Consider the following 16391-nt stretch of genomic DNA (forward strand, 5'->3'; position numbering starts at 1 on the left):
CACAGTAGGAAAAAAGTGCATTTTGTGTGGTGGACTCTCTCATGTGGGGTGGTTCTTTTAATTCTACAACTTCTCTGTCTCACAGCTTCAGCAAGTACAGTGACACAGAGGATGTCCTGACCATGAGCTGAAGTCAGCAATGTGCTGCTGTGGGGCTCACCTGTTTTGCCCAAGAATGCTTTCTGAATTGCATGAAAGACTCTTTGGTTGTTTGAGCTGGGGTCCCACCACTGCTCCAGCATTCAGCCCTTGTCCGGAGGCTATTAAAAGCCAAACCTGAAGCATGGCAATTTGTTACCAGCTTGCCACTGTGAGATTGAGAAGCTTAGGGTACATTTGGTGTATTTGTAGATGGGCAGTTCCTCTCAGATGGAAAGCTTTGATTTGCTGAGCCAGAGGAACTTTGTATCTTCAAAGAACAGCTCTGCCACAAAGCGGGACTGGAACTGACACATTTCCCCTTCTGTGCTGGGTTTTCCCCCGTTCAGCATAACTCACTGCTAGTTTAAACACTAGTCTTGCAGACTCCTGTGGTTTAAGAAGACATTTGACTGGGCTTAAGTGACAGAGACCTGTACGTAAAGAACAGTTAGTGAGGAACAGAGACTTCAGTGATAGCCAAACTATTGCGTCGGGCTGTCAGCTCACCTGCGCAACTTCTGCTAGTGAAGGCTGCAGCATGAGCCTGATCAGAGCCACAATTTGGGAATGTAATTGAGGCCTTAACAGAAGCCACATGAATCAAGATCAACATCCAGCTCTGCTGCACTGTCTGCCCTTAGCAGCCTGATGAGTGGATGTGAAAGCATGCGCCTCAGGATAAGGGAGGTGGTGAAAAGATGGGGATGGCGCTTTCAGGGTTACCTTTACCATAACTCTGTAAGGCTTGGAGTTCACAGGCTTGACAGAAGGGGATGGGCAGATCCTACTGTGTGAAAAACACCCTGCTACTTTGAAGGACGTGGCTTTCAGAGCGTGAAGCTGTTGGTTAGAGATAAGCATTGGAGAGCAGAGGGGTGGACTTTAATCATCAGCCATCAAGTGGGAGGTGTGTTTTCAAAAGCAATGAGAGGAGAGGGCAGAGTCCTGCCGTGCATTAATCCATGGCATGTCCTGTGTTTCAGGGTGGTGCAAAATCAGATGCCTGGATTGGGTGTGAGGCATGGAGCCACGTCCACCTGCAATGAGGAAAGAGCAGTGCGCACGGGTGTGGAAGGGGCCAGGCAGGCTGACGAGTAAGTAAGGAGGTCAGAAGCGCTTTGAGACAGGGATGCTCAGGCTGCGTGTATGTGTGTCCGGGGTTGGATTATTCCTGGGAGAATGGACCTACGATGCCTGCATTGCCCTGCCTGCCTGATGCTTCAGAGTGGCAGTGTGGTTCCTCTAGGCATGGCTGATTAAATATCTGGCCCTGCCTTCCACAGTGGACTGGAGATGGGCTTCATTCTGTCTGTTGCTTATTTCACCAGCAGAAAACTTGGAGGATGAGGCTGTCTGTGAGTTAAAACGGTGGTTATTCCCACAAGCAGTGACTGACAGCTTTTAAAAGGTGTGGTGTGGGAGCTGTGCAGTATTACCAATATTAGCAGTCCAAGAACTCCCCAGTATTCCTAGGGTGACAAACCAGAGTGAATGCACCCTGGATCCAGTAGGAGAAAGTTTTTGGCAGTTTCAAACTTCCTAAGAGTTGCTTTATAATTTAAAAATCGGATAAAGCTGTTTGTGCATGTCATCCTAACAGGCGAGCAAACAGTGGTCACAAAATGATTTGACAACTTGTTAGACTGCTGCAATAAATACTGCTAGGGAGAGAAAACTTCTCTGAAAAAAGATAACAGACAAGGTCTCCAACAGTGCGCAGGAAAAAAAAAAGCGGTACTTAGATTTGCGTCACGGAGAAAGGTCATGGAAAGTTTGGAAAATGAGAGTCCCAAGGTAGCACTGTTCTCCTTAGTCTTTGTCCTAGCAGAACTGGAGATAGGAAGGGGAAAACCTTATTCTTTGGAAGCTGTAGATGGCTGTGGAGCCCAAGCATGCTGCCCGCCAGACAGCTCTAGTCAGCTCACAAACTTCTTTCATTTGGGTTTCTTCCTGAAGCTTGCTAGATACAAAGGGTCTGGTGGCATCCCTGATACCCCCATCAACAGATTGCTTTCAAGAGCTTATTAAAGCTCAGGGGAGGCTTTAGCGAGCCTTTTCCCAAGGGAGCCTGGTACGTGATGTGAATTGTGCCAATGGCTCTGAATGTGGTGGAAAAGACTCCAGCGTTTTGCCAGGCGACAGCCACTTTGCATCTTGGTGCTGATCTGGGCTGTAACCCCCAGCTGGATCTAAGAGGAAGATTCCTCCTGCTGTGGGGGAGCCCTGGAGGGCCCTCCAGGTGTCCATGCCCATGGCTCAGAGGCCACATCAGAGTTGAACTTCTGAGTTCAAGCTTGTGTCGTTCTATCAGAGAATGATCATTCACAGGACACTGCCTTGGTTTATTGAGCTCTTTCCCTTGTAAGAGGAGAAAACCAGGCTGGGAAAAGGCCACAACCTTTTGCGGTCACGGAGTCAGGCAGAGTATCTTCCCTTCTGCAGGAAGGAGTTCCTCCCTCAAATAAACCCCAAGCAAAGCACAAACCTCAATTAGTGCTTGGGCAAGGACTCGAGGCATTCCCCATCACGCGTGTTATGCAAGGGTCAGGTTCTGCTGCCCTGATTCCTGTTCCTCCCTGAAACTGCAGCCATTTAGGCACATGCCTTGAATAGATGAGCGGTCCCACCTACAGCGCTGGTCTGCCCCAGAGCTTCCCACTGCAGCAGAGCCAGCAGCCCCAGTTTCACAAGCACTGACACCCACTGGCCCTCTGTCTGGGGTCATCCAGCAACACGAGCATCAACCAAGGCAGTGATGTACCCGTCTCACATGTCTTAGCTCTCTTCCTGCCTTCCCAAAGGATCTATAGGAAAGACAGGTTAGGTGCAACATTAACCTATTACATTTTTTGACTGTTTAGAAGCTCATTTGTGCTAAATCAGAGAGCAGAATACATTCTAGGACCCACGTAATGCAGTGAAATTCCTAAAGCCATCTTGTTACTTATAAACTCTTAGGAATGACTGCATGGGACATCTCTTCCCTGCAGCTGGATCCCCAGTCCCACCCACTCCTATCACATAAGCAACTCTGAGGCAATTTAGGGCTGGGGTCTCTGGGGAAATGCAGCTCTGGTTATGAAACTGCCTTCCCCCGTCCAGCTTGGGACCTGTATTGCAGCACACCGCCTTTTCTGCCCAACACAGATTCCTGCACCAACGCTTTCCATCCCCAGGTGTGGAAACAGGGCTCTCACCACAGTGTGGGTACCACTTCCTAATCCTGTGGTGTGAGGAAAGGGACGGGCGGTGTATTAAGGAGGGCACAGTATCGGTGCTGCCGGGCAGCCCGGGGCAGTGGTGGGGAGGAGCAGGGCTGTGCTGCTGCCCTGCATTCCTTTCTGCATGGGCTGGTGGGCAAGATGGGCTGAGAAACAGAGTGGGTGTGCTACACCCTCCTCTGCTCGGGGCTCTGCAGCTCCTGCCCTCTGACGCAGCTGGATGCTTTCTGAGGACTCTTGCTGCAAGGCTGGACTTTGATCAGCTGCATTTTTATAAGTGAGACTCGTCCTTAATCTGCTGGGATTAAGAAGGGGCACAGTCTTAGTGACTCCCCAGAATCTAGGCGGTGTGAACAAGTCTTCTGCAGACATCAAAGACCAACAACAATCTGTTGCTGTGAGCAAAAGCAAGCACTGTGCTCCAGTTGGGGCCAGGCTGTGAGCTTCACCGCGGGGTCTGAGACCCCAAACCCAAGGTCCCTCTAATGCTGGTGGTTGTGGCTGCCCCCAGCAGCTGGTGCCTGCCCCGTGGCTTGCGTAGGACTTGCCTGCTTCCAGCAGAGGAGTTGCATCCTCTGGTAGAAAAGCGAGGAATGGGATGGAGGGCAAAGAGGCTCAGACAAAGGTTCTTTGGATTATTTTAAGAGAACATTCTTCAGCAGGTGCAATGTTTCACAGCTTTTTCATGCCTGCCTGGCTTCCTCTTGCGGGGTGGCCGACAGGGTCCCATCTCTGCTGGCAGGGGCTTCCAGGGAGCTGTCTCTCAGTCACTCTTGTTGCCAGTCCGGTGGGATGCTGCTCCGCGGCTGTGTGGCCGGAGGCAGGCGGGCAGTGCTGCCTTGCCAGGGGGCAGCGAGGCCTTGCTGGCAGAGGACGTGCTGCAGGTCAAGGGCTCCGTGGGGAACATAATCGTGCCGGGGGGTGCCTCCAAGAGCTGCCAGATCTCCCCCGAGGTGGAACTGCCCAGGTATTCCCAGGGCCTGCGCCCGCTGCCGTCCCGCACCCGCACCTGGCAGCCCAGCTGCAGCACCAGCACCTTGATGACAAACTGGTGGCCGTGGATGGCAGCCAGGTGCAGCGGAGTGTACCCGCAGCCAGAGCGGGCATCCACATCCAGGACCAGCCCTGCCTGGCGCGCCGCTGCTGCCAGCTCCTGCAGGCCTGGCCCGTCGCCGTGCTTGGCCAGCCAGTGCAGCACGGTGAAGCCCGACATGAAGTCTCGCTGGAGGGCCAGCTCCGGCTCTTCCTGAAAGAGCCCCCGCACCCGAGCCCAGCGTCCCGCCGACACCGCCACGAGCCAGGCGTGCTCCCGCTGCCCCAGGGGCACCGACAGCCCCCGGCTTGGCACGTTCCTAGGGGTGCTCTTGGAGGGCACAGTGCGGGGCTGCCGCCCGGAGTCGTCTGACAGGGACGGGGGGATGCCCTGCTCCTCCAGCAAGGCCAGCTGGCAGCGGATGCTCCGGAAGACGGGCAGCGATGCTGGGGGGCTGCTCTCTGGGGCTCGGGGCCCTGCGGCTGGCAGCAAGGCCTGCGACAGGGGTGGCCTGGCAGGGGGTGGCTGCAGCGACCGGGATGGGGACGGCTGGGTGGAGGACTGTGGTGGGGATTGGGGTGGGGGTGGCCTGGCGGGGGGCAGCACCTCAGGATCGGACGGCAGCGGCGGGTTTTGGTATGGGTACAGCAGCAGCACTTGAGCTTGTGTCGGTCCGTTGTGGGTCAGCGCCCTGGGCGCCCTCAGCGGGGAGCGAGGTGGCCCGGTGGGGAGCTGCTGCAGGGACCTGGACTGGGATGGGAGCAGCCTGCTGGAGGGGCCTGAGGGAGGCCGTGGGGATGGGGTGGCGGGGAGCTCCTGCAGGGATCGGGACAGGGACGGCGCTCCCGGGGTGAACCGCAGCGGCAGGGACCGGGGCGAGGACAGCACCTCCGGGGCGGAGTGCACCGGCAGGGACGGGGGCGGCCGTGGGCACCGGGATGCTCCGGTGGGATGCTGCCCCCCGGGACCTGCCGAGGGCGGTGGCGCCTTCAGCGGGGGCATCCCGGCGGGAGGCTGCGCCGGGGCCCGGGGCCGGGGCACCGGCTGCGTGCCGGGCAGGGTCTGCCGGGGGGGCGGCGCTGCGGGGCGCCGGGGCGGCACGGTGGCAGCGGGGTCCGGCGGCGGCGGGGGGCACCGGCCGGAGGGTGACCCTCTGGGGCATCGCGGGGGCTGGGACGGGAGCACCCCGGGGTCCGGTGGCGGGGGCTGGGCTGGGGGCGATGCTCGGGGGCATCGCGGTGTCGGGGGCGCGGGGGGGCAGCGGCGGGGAGCGGTCCCGGCGCGTCGGGTGCGGGGCGCGGCCGCGGGTGCCGGGGGTGCCGGGGGTGCCGGGGGCGGCGCGCAGAGCCCGGCGGCACTCGCAGCAGGGTCCCCCCCGGGCGGTGCAGCCCCCAGCCCCGGCGGCCCCCGCCCCGGCGGCCCCCGCCGGCCGCTCCTTCGCCGCCTCCCCCGGGACAGGGTCGCGGCGGGGCGGCGGCGGCGCCTCGTCGTCCGGCCGCAGGTCCTCGTCGAGGAGGTCGCGGTACCTGCGGCGCAGGACGATGTCCTTGGAGGCGGCGGGGCCGGCGGCGGGGCGGACGGTGGCGAGGGAGTTGACGATGCTCTTGAAGCGCTCGCGGCGCTCCCGGCGCTGCCTGTCGCTGAGCGCCGGGTCGCGGAGGAAGCGCTGGAAGTGGCGCAGCAGCGCCGAGTTGGGGGCTCGCCCCCCGGCCCCGCAGAGGAAATCCAGCACGGCCTCCTGGCTCAGCTCCCGCGCCATCCTCGGGCCGCTCGGCGCTGCCCCGGGTGCCGATCCCGCCCCCCGCCCCGCCCGGGCAGCGCCGCCGACGGGGAAACCTCTGGGGCAGGTACCGGAGGGGTTGGAGCCTCCGTCCTCCGAGCCCCGCCGGGCGCGGGCCGTGTGACCCTGCCCGAGCGCCCAACCGTCTCCGGAGGCGCCTCCCGACCCGGACCACCCTGTGCTCCGACACTTAGGAAAACCGGCAATTAAAATATGTGAGCGTGATGTGGTTCAGGGTAGCTGCCATCCCCAGCGTGGGGCTTTCTACCTGGGCACCGCGAATACCAAGAGTGCCTGGAGTCAAACTCTATCTCCTATCATCTTGGCATTCCCTATCATCTTGGTATTCCCTGGCTTGAGGTAGGTTGGACGTGCATCGCGCTGGCACAGGGAGCCAACGTTGCTCTGTCTCACCAATGCCGGTGCCGTGAGTGTGTGCATTCCAGATGGATAAAATCCATGCCTCGGTGGCCAACGTGCCTTGCATATGGCAAGCAAATTCCAGCCCCTGCCCCAAGGAGTTTGGGGAGGGAATAGTGGATGGAGACCACAGGATAGGCAGTGTGCTGTTTTTTTCTATATTACAGTCAAAAACGGAGGCGCTGAGGGACTGAGCTCAGCATAGGCTCATTGGCTCTAAAGAGGTCTGGATCGGGCCCTAAGTCACGCTCCAGAATGTTTAAGGCACAGGTGGATGAGGCGCTGAGGGACGCAGTTTAGTGTTTGGTGGGAATGGTTGGACCTGATGATCTGGTGGGTCTCTTCCAACCTGGTGATTCTACGATTCTATGATCTCTGCTGCGGGCTCCAGGGTATCCATAAATGATTTTATCTGCCTGTCATCTAGGCAGCTGGACTGTCCTCCAGTCCACCGCAAACCCCAAAGTGTGTGCAGCCTTCACAAACCCCGGGCTGAGGTTGCAGCAGATGGGGTGTACAGGGTTGTGATTTCTGTTTCAGTAGCGCAAAATCTTAGGATAACTCTGGATGCGTGCAGCAGTGTTGATTTGGAGTAAGCAAAGCCACACAGGTCTGTGCTTTGGGGTGTCTGACTCTGAACCGTTAGTTTGTGCTGTAGTACATCATGCTGGTTTGCAGGACAAATTGCCCTGCAGAGCTGCAGAACTGCAGAACTGTAACCTCTGTGGTGGTGGGAGAGGCCCTAAAAGAAACTGTTAATTTTTTAGGTTAGAAGTTACAGTTTAGTTTTTTTATCAGAAAGTCTCCCTGTGTGCCAAGGTTTGAGTTGTTGTCTCTGCGCAGCCAGAGAAAACGCAGTACACACTCTGCCACGTCCTGGTTTTGGTTTTCCCTGTGGCGTGTGTTGTAGGAGAGTGGTGTTCATCTGAGCAGGGCGCAGGGACTGGGAAGAGGGCAAGCCTCACGTTAGGACTTTCTCATTTTGCACGTGTTTTTGGTACAGTTCTTCAAGGCATAAATAGGTTTCTCCCCCTTCTTCTGAAACCTGAATTGAAGTCACAACTCTGTTTGACAGTAGCATGCTCTCAGTGGAAGTGATTGGGATTAAAGGAACGGAGAGTAATGATGTAACTGTTATCACAAATAAGGGAGGAGGGTGGATTATGAAGATAAAAAAGCCAAGTAAATAACAGTGGCAAATGACAACACTACTATGGAATTGTTGCTGCCCGCGTCTCACCCCTTTCAGTCCAAACTGCAAATCACATTTTGGCACGAAGCAGGTGTAATGCTGCATGCAGGCAAGGAGAAGAGCAGCCCAGGAGTTATTTCATCAAGTTTCATGCTAAGATGTTTAGAGAGACTCTTATTTCCCCTTAAGCTCTAATGATTTGCCCCTCTGCAAATCGGTCACTTTTGATTGTGAGTAGGAGTCTTCAGAATGGCTGAATTTACCTCAGTCTCAACCTCTTTGGGAGTTCTGGGCACAGCAGGTCCCGTGATTCTTTGGGTGAAATTTGGTAAGTGGCGAGCAGTGCTAATGAAAAAACAGAGGCAGGATCCAGCATTACTTCAGCATTGAAAAAAATAAGCCCACCATTTGATATTATGGAAGAAGGTGTTGCCTTTGGGGAGCTATATACACCTGTGTTGGTTTATAAACAAGAGGTGAGTTTATTCAAGTTGTGTATTTTCTCCTGCAGTGCCATATATAACACTGCCCCGCAGCTGACAAAAAAGGTCACTGAAGTATTGATGTGCCTTGTCTGAAAAATGATGCCAATCAGCTCTGGAAAAATGGAAACTGTTCCTGGGGATTCTGGAGAATGAGGGGCTGGCAATTCCCTGGGCACGGCTGCCAATTTGTGAGCAGCCGTTATGAAACTTTGGGAGCCGGGGGTCTGCTGCTTCCCACTGAACATTAGGAATGCAAGGAACTACACTAGCTGAGATTTAGAAAGATTGCAGATTATTTCTTTGTCTTGATGGTTTTTTTTCTCCTTTTACTCTTTCAGCATGAGCAGCCATACCCAGGAAGGTCCGTATGCCCGATGATCACAGAGAAAATTGGCTGCAGCTGTCCCAGGTCAGGGTGAGTCAGGTTAAGGTTTCGCAAACGCAGATCTTGGCTGGGTGACGCTGGTGGAGGTGTATCACCTGCACCTGTAATTCAAACAAGAGGAGGCTGTGTCTGCCTCACCCACAGGTGTGATGAGGGCACCTCTTTAGATACGATCATCAGGTTTCCACTAGAGGCTGCACTGGTCCGAGCCTATTTCCCAGTACAAGCACGCGCAGCACCTCCTCACCTGGAGCTGTGCACGCAGGAATTTGCTGCAAGAGCAAGAACATGAGTCTAATACAGCAGCCTCCCTTGGATACGAGCAGCAACACCTAACATATTAGTGTAAAAAAAGCACTGCGCCAACTTTGCTTGCAGAATTTTACTGCTAGGAGCCCCGTGAGCATTTCTTGGTGCAGGGCTTTGGTGCTGGTGGCCGCACCTGTGTGTGGTTAAGGGCTGCTGGCCCAGGTGCAGCTCCTTAGCCCAGGTGACGAGCAGTGCCGGGCTGTGCTTCTGGGCTCCTGGGCAGTGTGGGGCTGTGAGGGTGAGCAGGGGGATGGCTTTCAGACCCCAGTTTTTGAGTCCTTCAAAATACTGTAAAACGATCTGCAGGAAGGTGATGCCTGGAGCATCGGAGTCCATGACAAACAGCTACGCAGTTCTTCATAGCTGTACGAAAATGGCTTTTGGAGTAAAAAGGTAAAAGCTTGAGGCTGAAGGCTGCACAAATGGTAAGTGCACCCTGAGGTCTATTTATGTTCTCCCCTAGGTCATTTACTTGGAGGAGGCGCTTTCAGCTCTTATCCTTTCGGTTTTGTTCCTGGGGGCCTTCATGTAAGGGGGTAGTGCTGGGTATTCAACACGTGTGGCGAATCAGGTCTCGGTCTTCTGGGGGTTTATGCTTTGCAAAACACCCCAGGACCTGACCTCGCAGGGCCTTTCCTTCGTGCCTGGTTTTGTTGAAGCCTTGTGAGCGGAGTTGAATTTTGAGTCCCACCTTTGCAGGTAAAGGTTAACATCAAGGTGTTAAGCGTTTTGTGGGATGGAGCAGCAAAGAGCTTTGCCCTCGGTATCGTTGTGTGAGCACGTTGGGGGCTCTGGCTGGCAAACGGCCCCGGCTGTGGGAGCTCCTGTGCAACCCCCTCGTTATAAATCCCTCTTTGCTGATTCCCCACCCTGACTGAACCGACGGTGGCTGGAGGAGAGGGACTCTGCTTCGGGCTGTCCTTGTGTCGCGGCGGGGCTGCTGGAGGGTGCTTGGGGGAAGGGGAAGAGGGGGAGCAGCCAGGCTGGGGGGCTCCCTAGGGGAGGGATTCATCACAATCTGTGCCGGGGGCTTGAGCGCAGCCCCTCGGCTCCAGCCTGGTCTCGGGGTGCTGGAGAGGGGAGAGGGTTTGGGGGAAGAGTCTGAGCGGGCTGGGGGGCAGAGCAGCGCGGGGGGCTCGCTAGGAGGGGGATTCACTGCAACGGGTGGCGGGGTCTGAGCGTGCAGCCCTGGGCTCCAGCCCGAGAGCCGGGGACGAGCTTAGAGGGAGGAGAAGGGTGCGAACAGCTGTGCTGGGGCTGGAGCGCTGCAGGGGGCTCGTCGCCATCAGCGCCGGGGGCTCCAGCCTGGTCTCGGGGTGCTGGAGAGGGAGGATGAGTTTGGGGGAAGGGTCCGAGCGGCTGTGCTGGGGGCTCACTAGGAGGGGAGTTTATTGCAATGGGTGGCGGGTCTGGGCTCAGCCCCGGGCTCCAGCCTGGTCTCGGGGCGCTGGAGAGGGGGTGGGTTTGGGAGGAGCTGGGGGCGCAGAGCAGCGCGGGGGTAGGCTCGCTCGGAGCGGGGGTCCCCGCAGCCGGCTCCGCGGCCCCGGCGCGGCTCCGCCCTGGCTCCCCGGGGCCGGGCCGGTGCGGGGGGGTCCCGCCTCGGCGCCCGGCCCCCCTCGCTCTGCGCATGGGCCCGCCCCGCCGGGTGGCCATGTTGCGGCGCTAGCTGGCAGCGCGGAGCGGGCGGCGGGGGCGCGCACAGCAGCGCCATGGCCGTGGCCGTGGGGAGACCGGCGGTGCGTGCGGGGGGCGCGGGAGGGCTCGGGGGGGCGGCGCCGGGCGGTGGTGCCGGGGCTGAGTGCTGGGGGTTGCGAGGGTCCGGTGCCCGAGGGCGGTGATGCTGGGTCCGGTGATGCTGGGGGGGACTGGGAGTGTTCAAGGGGGGGTGGTGAATGGGGTGATGCTGGAGACCTCGGGGATGCGGTGCCGGGGGGTGATGCTGGAGGGCTCGGGGGGTGATGCCGGGGGGTGATGCCGGAGGGCTCGGGGATGCGGTGCCTGGGCGGCCGAGGGATGGTGCCGGAGTGGCCGAGGAGTGATGCCGGGGGATGATGCCGGGGGTAGAGCGCCAGCGGGGTGATGCTGGGGGCGCAGCGCCCGAGGAGCCGCGGCGGGGGTGTCGGGGGCGCTGCTGGAGGCTGCGGGGCTGCAGTGCTCGGGGAGCGACGCCGGGGCCGCGGAGGGGGTGATACCGAACTGTAACTACTTCTTGTATCGGGGGAGAGGGGGGCCGGGAGCGCGTCGAAGCTGTCGTCCCCGCGTTGGGTCGGAGGGTCTTTGTTGGCTCCCCCGGAGCCCCGGGCTCGGCTGCGGGGGGTGGGAGAAGCGGGGAGCTGGCGGGGCTGCGCCTCCAACAGGGTAGGGGGAGTGCCCGTAGCCCCTAGGAAAAGGCTTCGGGCTGCGGGAGAGGCTGCCGAGGGGCACGCGTGGTTGGCACCTTCCAGCGGGACCGCGTTGCTGGGATGCGGTGGCCGGCGGTGTGTTTCATCCCTGTTAGGAAAGACAAAGAGTGTCCCCTTTACAGAGAGAAAGGGGAAAAAAATCCTAGAAGCCAAACCCACAAGAACTAACAGATGCTGTTCGCGGGGGAAAAAAAAAAAAAAGCCTTTCTTGCATCCAGCTTGCAGAAACGTGAATGAAACTCCACCGTGAGCAGCCTGAATGCACTTTTGTGCAGCGGCCAGGGGAGGGAGGGAGGTTTGACCGACTTCCCAGGAACTTTTTCAGCGCTTGCGAGTAAAACAGATGTTGCCCATGAGCGGACGGCTCGAATGTGGCTGCTGCTCGTAATAAGAAAATGGGCTGTGTTCAAGATGTGCGCGGGATGAGATGGTTTCTTTTAGCGTTTATGATACGCTTACGGATCCGCAGGGCTGGATGGTCCCTCTGATGTGGCAAAGCAAATGTATGGAGATGGGCGTGATGGTGTTACTGGAGGTGGGGAAGTTATGCTACTAAGCAAAATAATAGCTGATGTTTGTTAACAGAATACCTATAAATTATACCAGCTGTTTGTAAAGCTTCGCCTGAAATGATTCCTTGATCTTGATGTCTAAGGTGTGCTTGGAAATTGAAGTTGGTGTTTCATTGAAATCACTGCTGCAGCTGTTTTTTAGGGCAGGCTGAGGGGTGTTGCCGAGCAGAGCAGTTTCGCCTTGTGCAGAGTAGCAACCTCGCAACATTAAGAGGCTCAGGAACGTGGTTTATTACAGGACACGATTGCCGCTTGTTCTTGACTATGTGTTTTGCTTTGTTTATCTGTCGTTATATTAAACTGATACCACTAGTCAGCCTCTCAATGTTTTTGGTTAATTGAAGTCCCAAAACAGCGTCCACAGAGGATTTTGCAGCAGTTAAAGTAAATTCATAGCCGTGTGCTGCGGAGTCCAGTCCAGTGGGACTGATTGCAGAGTAAAGCATCCCTCAGCGGGAAAACCATGTCGGAGAGGAAAGGCTGAGGGCATTCAATTCCTTGCAAGCAGCTGGTAGGCAGATCGTTCGTCCTCTAGGATCTGTGCTTTTGGAGAAGAGTGATTTTTATCTCGGTGATGAGAGAAGAAAGGACAGTGGGCTGGTATTCAGTAGATGTTTGGGGTGTTCCATATCATGTACCTTCTTATCTAATCCTCTCCACTACTGCTTTGCATGCTGCTGTTGTGTTTGGGGAGGGGGGAGAAGGTTCAGAGTTTAAACAAGTAATTATATGGCAGAACAGGGCACGGCTGATAAACGTTGCCTATTAAGCTTTCAACATAACAATCATATTTTACAAGGGCTCTGAGTGGTGTGTGTCTCTTTGGTGGGACTGTGGGGGTAGAACTAAAGGAAGGAGGAAAGAGTTGAGGGGAGAAAAAAGGGAATGAAACAAAAAGCGAGTCAGTTGGACTTAAAACTAAGATAACATTCCTGAGTCACAACCTTGTGCGTCCTGGCAGGATGTGACATTATGTTAATTGTAAAAGCATGCATAAAAAATAACTTGAGTGAAGAACTGAGGTGTCTGTGTTTAATTGTAGCTGAGCAGGGTGTGGTCTGGTGGGCTGGGTGGCTTTCATTTGGAGGCCTGATCCCACAGATGCCAGGGCACATGTGGAAAGCACTGCCTGTAATTTTGTTTGACTTAATTAAGACTGATCTCGGTATGTAAATATAAAGGCATGCATAAGCGAAGCTTTGGCAGGATTGGTGCTGGGAGCTGCCATGGGAGCTCTCGGCTGATGAAAGCCATGCATATGCTTGAATATACATCGGTGTGGAAGGGCACATATGGTCATCTGGGCTGGCTCTGTCTGGGCTTAGTGGGAGATAAGCCTCTGGCAGTCTGGAAACTGTTGAGATGTGCTGGATGGGGTCCCCCTTCCTCCTCCTGGGCTAATTCCCAGCATCCTGGCTAGCGCTGGATGGTTTCTCAGTAGTTCAGAGCATGGATAAGGGCTCTGGCCTCCCTACGCTTTTCTTTATTTCTTTATCCCAGATGTTTACAGAACCATAGCTCACCTCCTTAAAGGAGCAGAGCTAATGTTTGCTCATATGCATACAGTAATGTATATTCCTCTCCAAGTCAAAAATTGATGGAAAATGAAGCTGGAATGCAAATTTTGCATGGGAGCCATGGAGAATCTTGTCTGAAAGATTCAAGCAGCACGGCATATTCTTCCATCTGTTTAAAAATACTTGATAATGCGAGACTGCCAGTTTCCATGGAGGGGAGGTGAGCGAGAGACAAGAAGGTAGAATGGGGCTGAAGGAGCTGAAGACTCCATGGTTTGTCCTTCTCTGAGCAGCAGATCTGTCGGCACACGCTGGGGTTGACAGGAGCTGTGGCAGCGCCTTTGGAAAGCCGCAGCCAAGCCCACTGATCACCAGGCCCACTGATTTTGGACAATGAGATGAGCACTAGGAAAGGGGATCCACCTGGAGTGTTTCTGTGCTCTTTCTAGCTGAGTGTCTGGTCGTCTTCACTGACTGCTGGGTGGGAGAAGAGCTGTTGTGGGTGGAGAGCTGAGACGGAGCGAGGTTGGGGATGAAGCAGGTTGGGGATGGACCCTAGGTCAGGGGATGGATCGTTGGGCTCCAGGCACAGGTCAGCAGTGCCCTGGCTTCTTTGCAGCTTGTCGCTCTCCAGGCAAGGCTGAGCTCTCCCCACTCTTGGATATACTCCAGGGAGCATCACAGCGCTGTGGACTCTCCTCCCAGTGCCACCTCAGTGGCACTGGGAGGAGAGTCCACAGCGCTGTGATGCTGAGAGGGCGCTGTGGCTGCTGAGAGGGCATGGGGTCTGGCTTCCTTGCCTGCTCTCAGCTACCAAGTGTGGAGTTTGGGGCCTGAGCTGGCCCAGCTGTCTGCACCAGGGAATCAGACCTGGGTGGTTCACGCAGGACTGTTTTAGTTTGTGAACTCCTCACTTCCTCTGTTCACCTCGGTGCCTTGCCTGCGGTAGGAAATTGTTTCAGACCATTCTTGTTGCTCCCGTTGATGTTAACAATGGTGGGAACCTGCCTCCTCCTTGCCTTGTTTTCAGCACAGCCTCAGTTGTGGGGCAGGTTGTGTCCAGCGCACCACAAGCTCGGGGATTTGGGCTTTTCCAGCATGAAGTGTGCTGACCTGGAGTCAAGATCTGATGGAGGTACTTGGAAAATCCATATTGTGTGTAGATGAGGCCATGGGGGATCAATTTTGGTGTCCGAGCAGGGCCTGTGAAATAATGATGGGGATTGATTAAGCACGCAGCATGAATCCGAGAAGTAAAAGATGTACTCAGAACTGAGGCGTGTTTTATAGGTCCCCTTCCCCACCCCTGCAAGCCCTGAGAGAGGCGGCTTTACTGGCTGGCTGCCCGCTCTGGAGGGATGTGAGGGCTGTCATTCCTTCTGTGCCTCCTCCTCTGGAGGTAATGCTGAGAGCACAGGCATGAGGCTGCTCAGTGGCAGGAGGGGACACGATCTTCAGTTGTCCTGGCAAATGCTTCTGCCCTGCCCGGCCTCTTTGTTGGCCTGGATTGGCTGAAGGCTTCAGTCCTGTAAGCTACTGTGGCTCTTGCAGGAAAAGATACTGAAGCAGTTTCAGCTCAGAGCAGTTGAGTGCAACCAGGTGATTTAAAAAGAAACCAAAAAAAGCCTCACCATAGTAGTTCAAGCTATTTTAGGTACGCCAGCTAACTGCCTTCCCTTCCAGCTCTGTGAACAGCTCTCCAGCCTACTGTAATAAGTGGTGCGTGATAATGGGTCAGACAAACACCACGGGGCCGTTAGTGTTCAGCATTAGTGCTGGTGGAGAAGGCTCCAGATCAGAGGCAGAAAACCAAGGTCGGGGTCTTAGCCAAGAGTGGTGGTAACAAAAAAAACATCCCAGATCATCTTCTTTCTCCCGATATTGTAAATGCTAGTTTGTGTGCTGCTATGTGATGCATTTGGTGAGATGGGGCTAAAAGATGCTCTTTTGCAGCTGCTTCACTACATCCAGATGCCTTTCTCCTCCTCTGCGCTGTGGTGCCTGGTTTAGGCATGTGTGGGCCGGGACCTGAAGGAGTAGCCAGAGCCTCTTTCATCCCCAGCTCAGGGAGGTGTGATTGAAGGTCTAGACATTGCATGAGGTGGTGGAGAAAGAGCCCTGAGAAGGAGGAAGAGCTCCCTGTCGTTCTCCATTAGCAACACCCAGCCCTTCTGCAAGCTTTCTTCCTGTGACTGTCCCCTCTGCTCATCCAACATAAGCAATAGCCACTGCTGGCACGAAACCTGAAGTCCAAAGGCCATTATTGCCATTTCACTGGTGCGGTTATTTTGCTGAGCTCTGCAATCGATAAATCTTGAGCCATCTTTGGGATTCCTGATATAAAAATACAGACTGTGCCTGTGTTTAGAGAAGTACCGAAGTACCCTTAGGATCTGAATTTGCAGTTAGAGCTTTTGAAGTTTGCTGGAAATGTGGAGGAGATGAATATTTTTCTTGCAGGCTTAGGCTTTTTGTTTTGTTTGGTAGCATCCCACATGAGGTGATAGCAAAGAGCAGGCTGTTACTGGTTTGGGTGGTTTTATTTGTTTGTTTTCCATCTCAACTTATAGCTGCTTTAGATCTTTCTGTTATCTAACTGGATTGTCTGTTACCGTTGCTGCATCCCAGACTTATTTTCAGGTGGGATTTAGCTGCTGGAAATATGTTACTCAAGTACAATAATTGCAGATTATTTCTCCACCAGATGTGGTCGTGAACACTTGGCACAAGCTTGTAGAAAAAGACTTGGTTTAGAAACGGTTTGGTTTTGCCACAGATGTTGGCTGCTTGGCCAGCAGCTCCTGAGAACCAATTCCTATGCGCAACAGCAGTTCTGTTAGGAATTGTTTCTGGAAATCTGCATGCATCTCATGTATTTCATGCAGAAATTGTTAACCTCTCTCACATGATGGGAGTGGAAGGGGAGAAGGTTGT

General features: G+C 55.4%; 2 protein-coding genes across 4 annotated transcripts in view; one reads left to right on the forward strand and one right to left on the reverse strand.

The window, feature by feature from the left end:
* Positions 1 to 3863: 3863 nt before the first annotated feature.
* On the reverse strand, positions 3864 to 6169 carry SOWAHB (sosondowah ankyrin repeat domain family member B). Its single transcript, XM_069854961.1, has 2 exons — positions 5437 to 6169; positions 3864 to 5363 (listed from the first exon to the last, which is right to left on the reverse strand). The coding sequence occupies exons 1-2, from the start codon at positions 6152 to 6154 to the stop codon at positions 4126 to 4128; spliced, it is 1956 nt and encodes a 651-aa protein (XP_069711062.1). The 5' UTR covers positions 6155 to 6169; the 3' UTR covers positions 3864 to 4125.
* Positions 6170 to 10586: 4417 nt separating this feature from the next.
* SEPTIN11 (septin 11) overlaps positions 10587 to 16391 on the forward strand; it is a 57056-nt gene continuing 51251 nt past the window's right edge. For all 3 annotated transcript variants that reach the window (XM_069854993.1, XM_069854995.1, XM_069854994.1), the window contains exon 1: positions 10587 to 10702. In XM_069854993.1, coding sequence (XP_069711094.1) covers positions 10676 to 10702 — 27 coding nt within the window. In that variant the 5' untranslated portion in view covers positions 10587 to 10675. The remainder of the gene's footprint in view (positions 10703 to 16391) is intronic.

The sequence above is a fragment of the Phaenicophaeus curvirostris genome, chromosome 4, assembly GCF_032191515.1.
Source record: "Phaenicophaeus curvirostris isolate KB17595 chromosome 4, BPBGC_Pcur_1.0, whole genome shotgun sequence".
Lineage (NCBI taxonomy): Eukaryota > Metazoa > Chordata > Aves > Cuculiformes > Cuculidae > Phaenicophaeus > Phaenicophaeus curvirostris.

Bases quoted from the DNA above. Each gene is read 5' to 3' on its own strand.
- SOWAHB (XM_069854961.1), bottom strand. From the start codon at position 6,154: ATGGCGCGGGAGCTGAGCCAGGAGGCCGTGCTGGATTTCCTCTGCGGG. The intron at 5,364-5,436 runs GTGCCCCGGCCC...CGCCCTCGGCAG, and splicing joins CCCTGCCCGGCACGCAGCCG to GTCCCGGGGGGCAGCATCCC.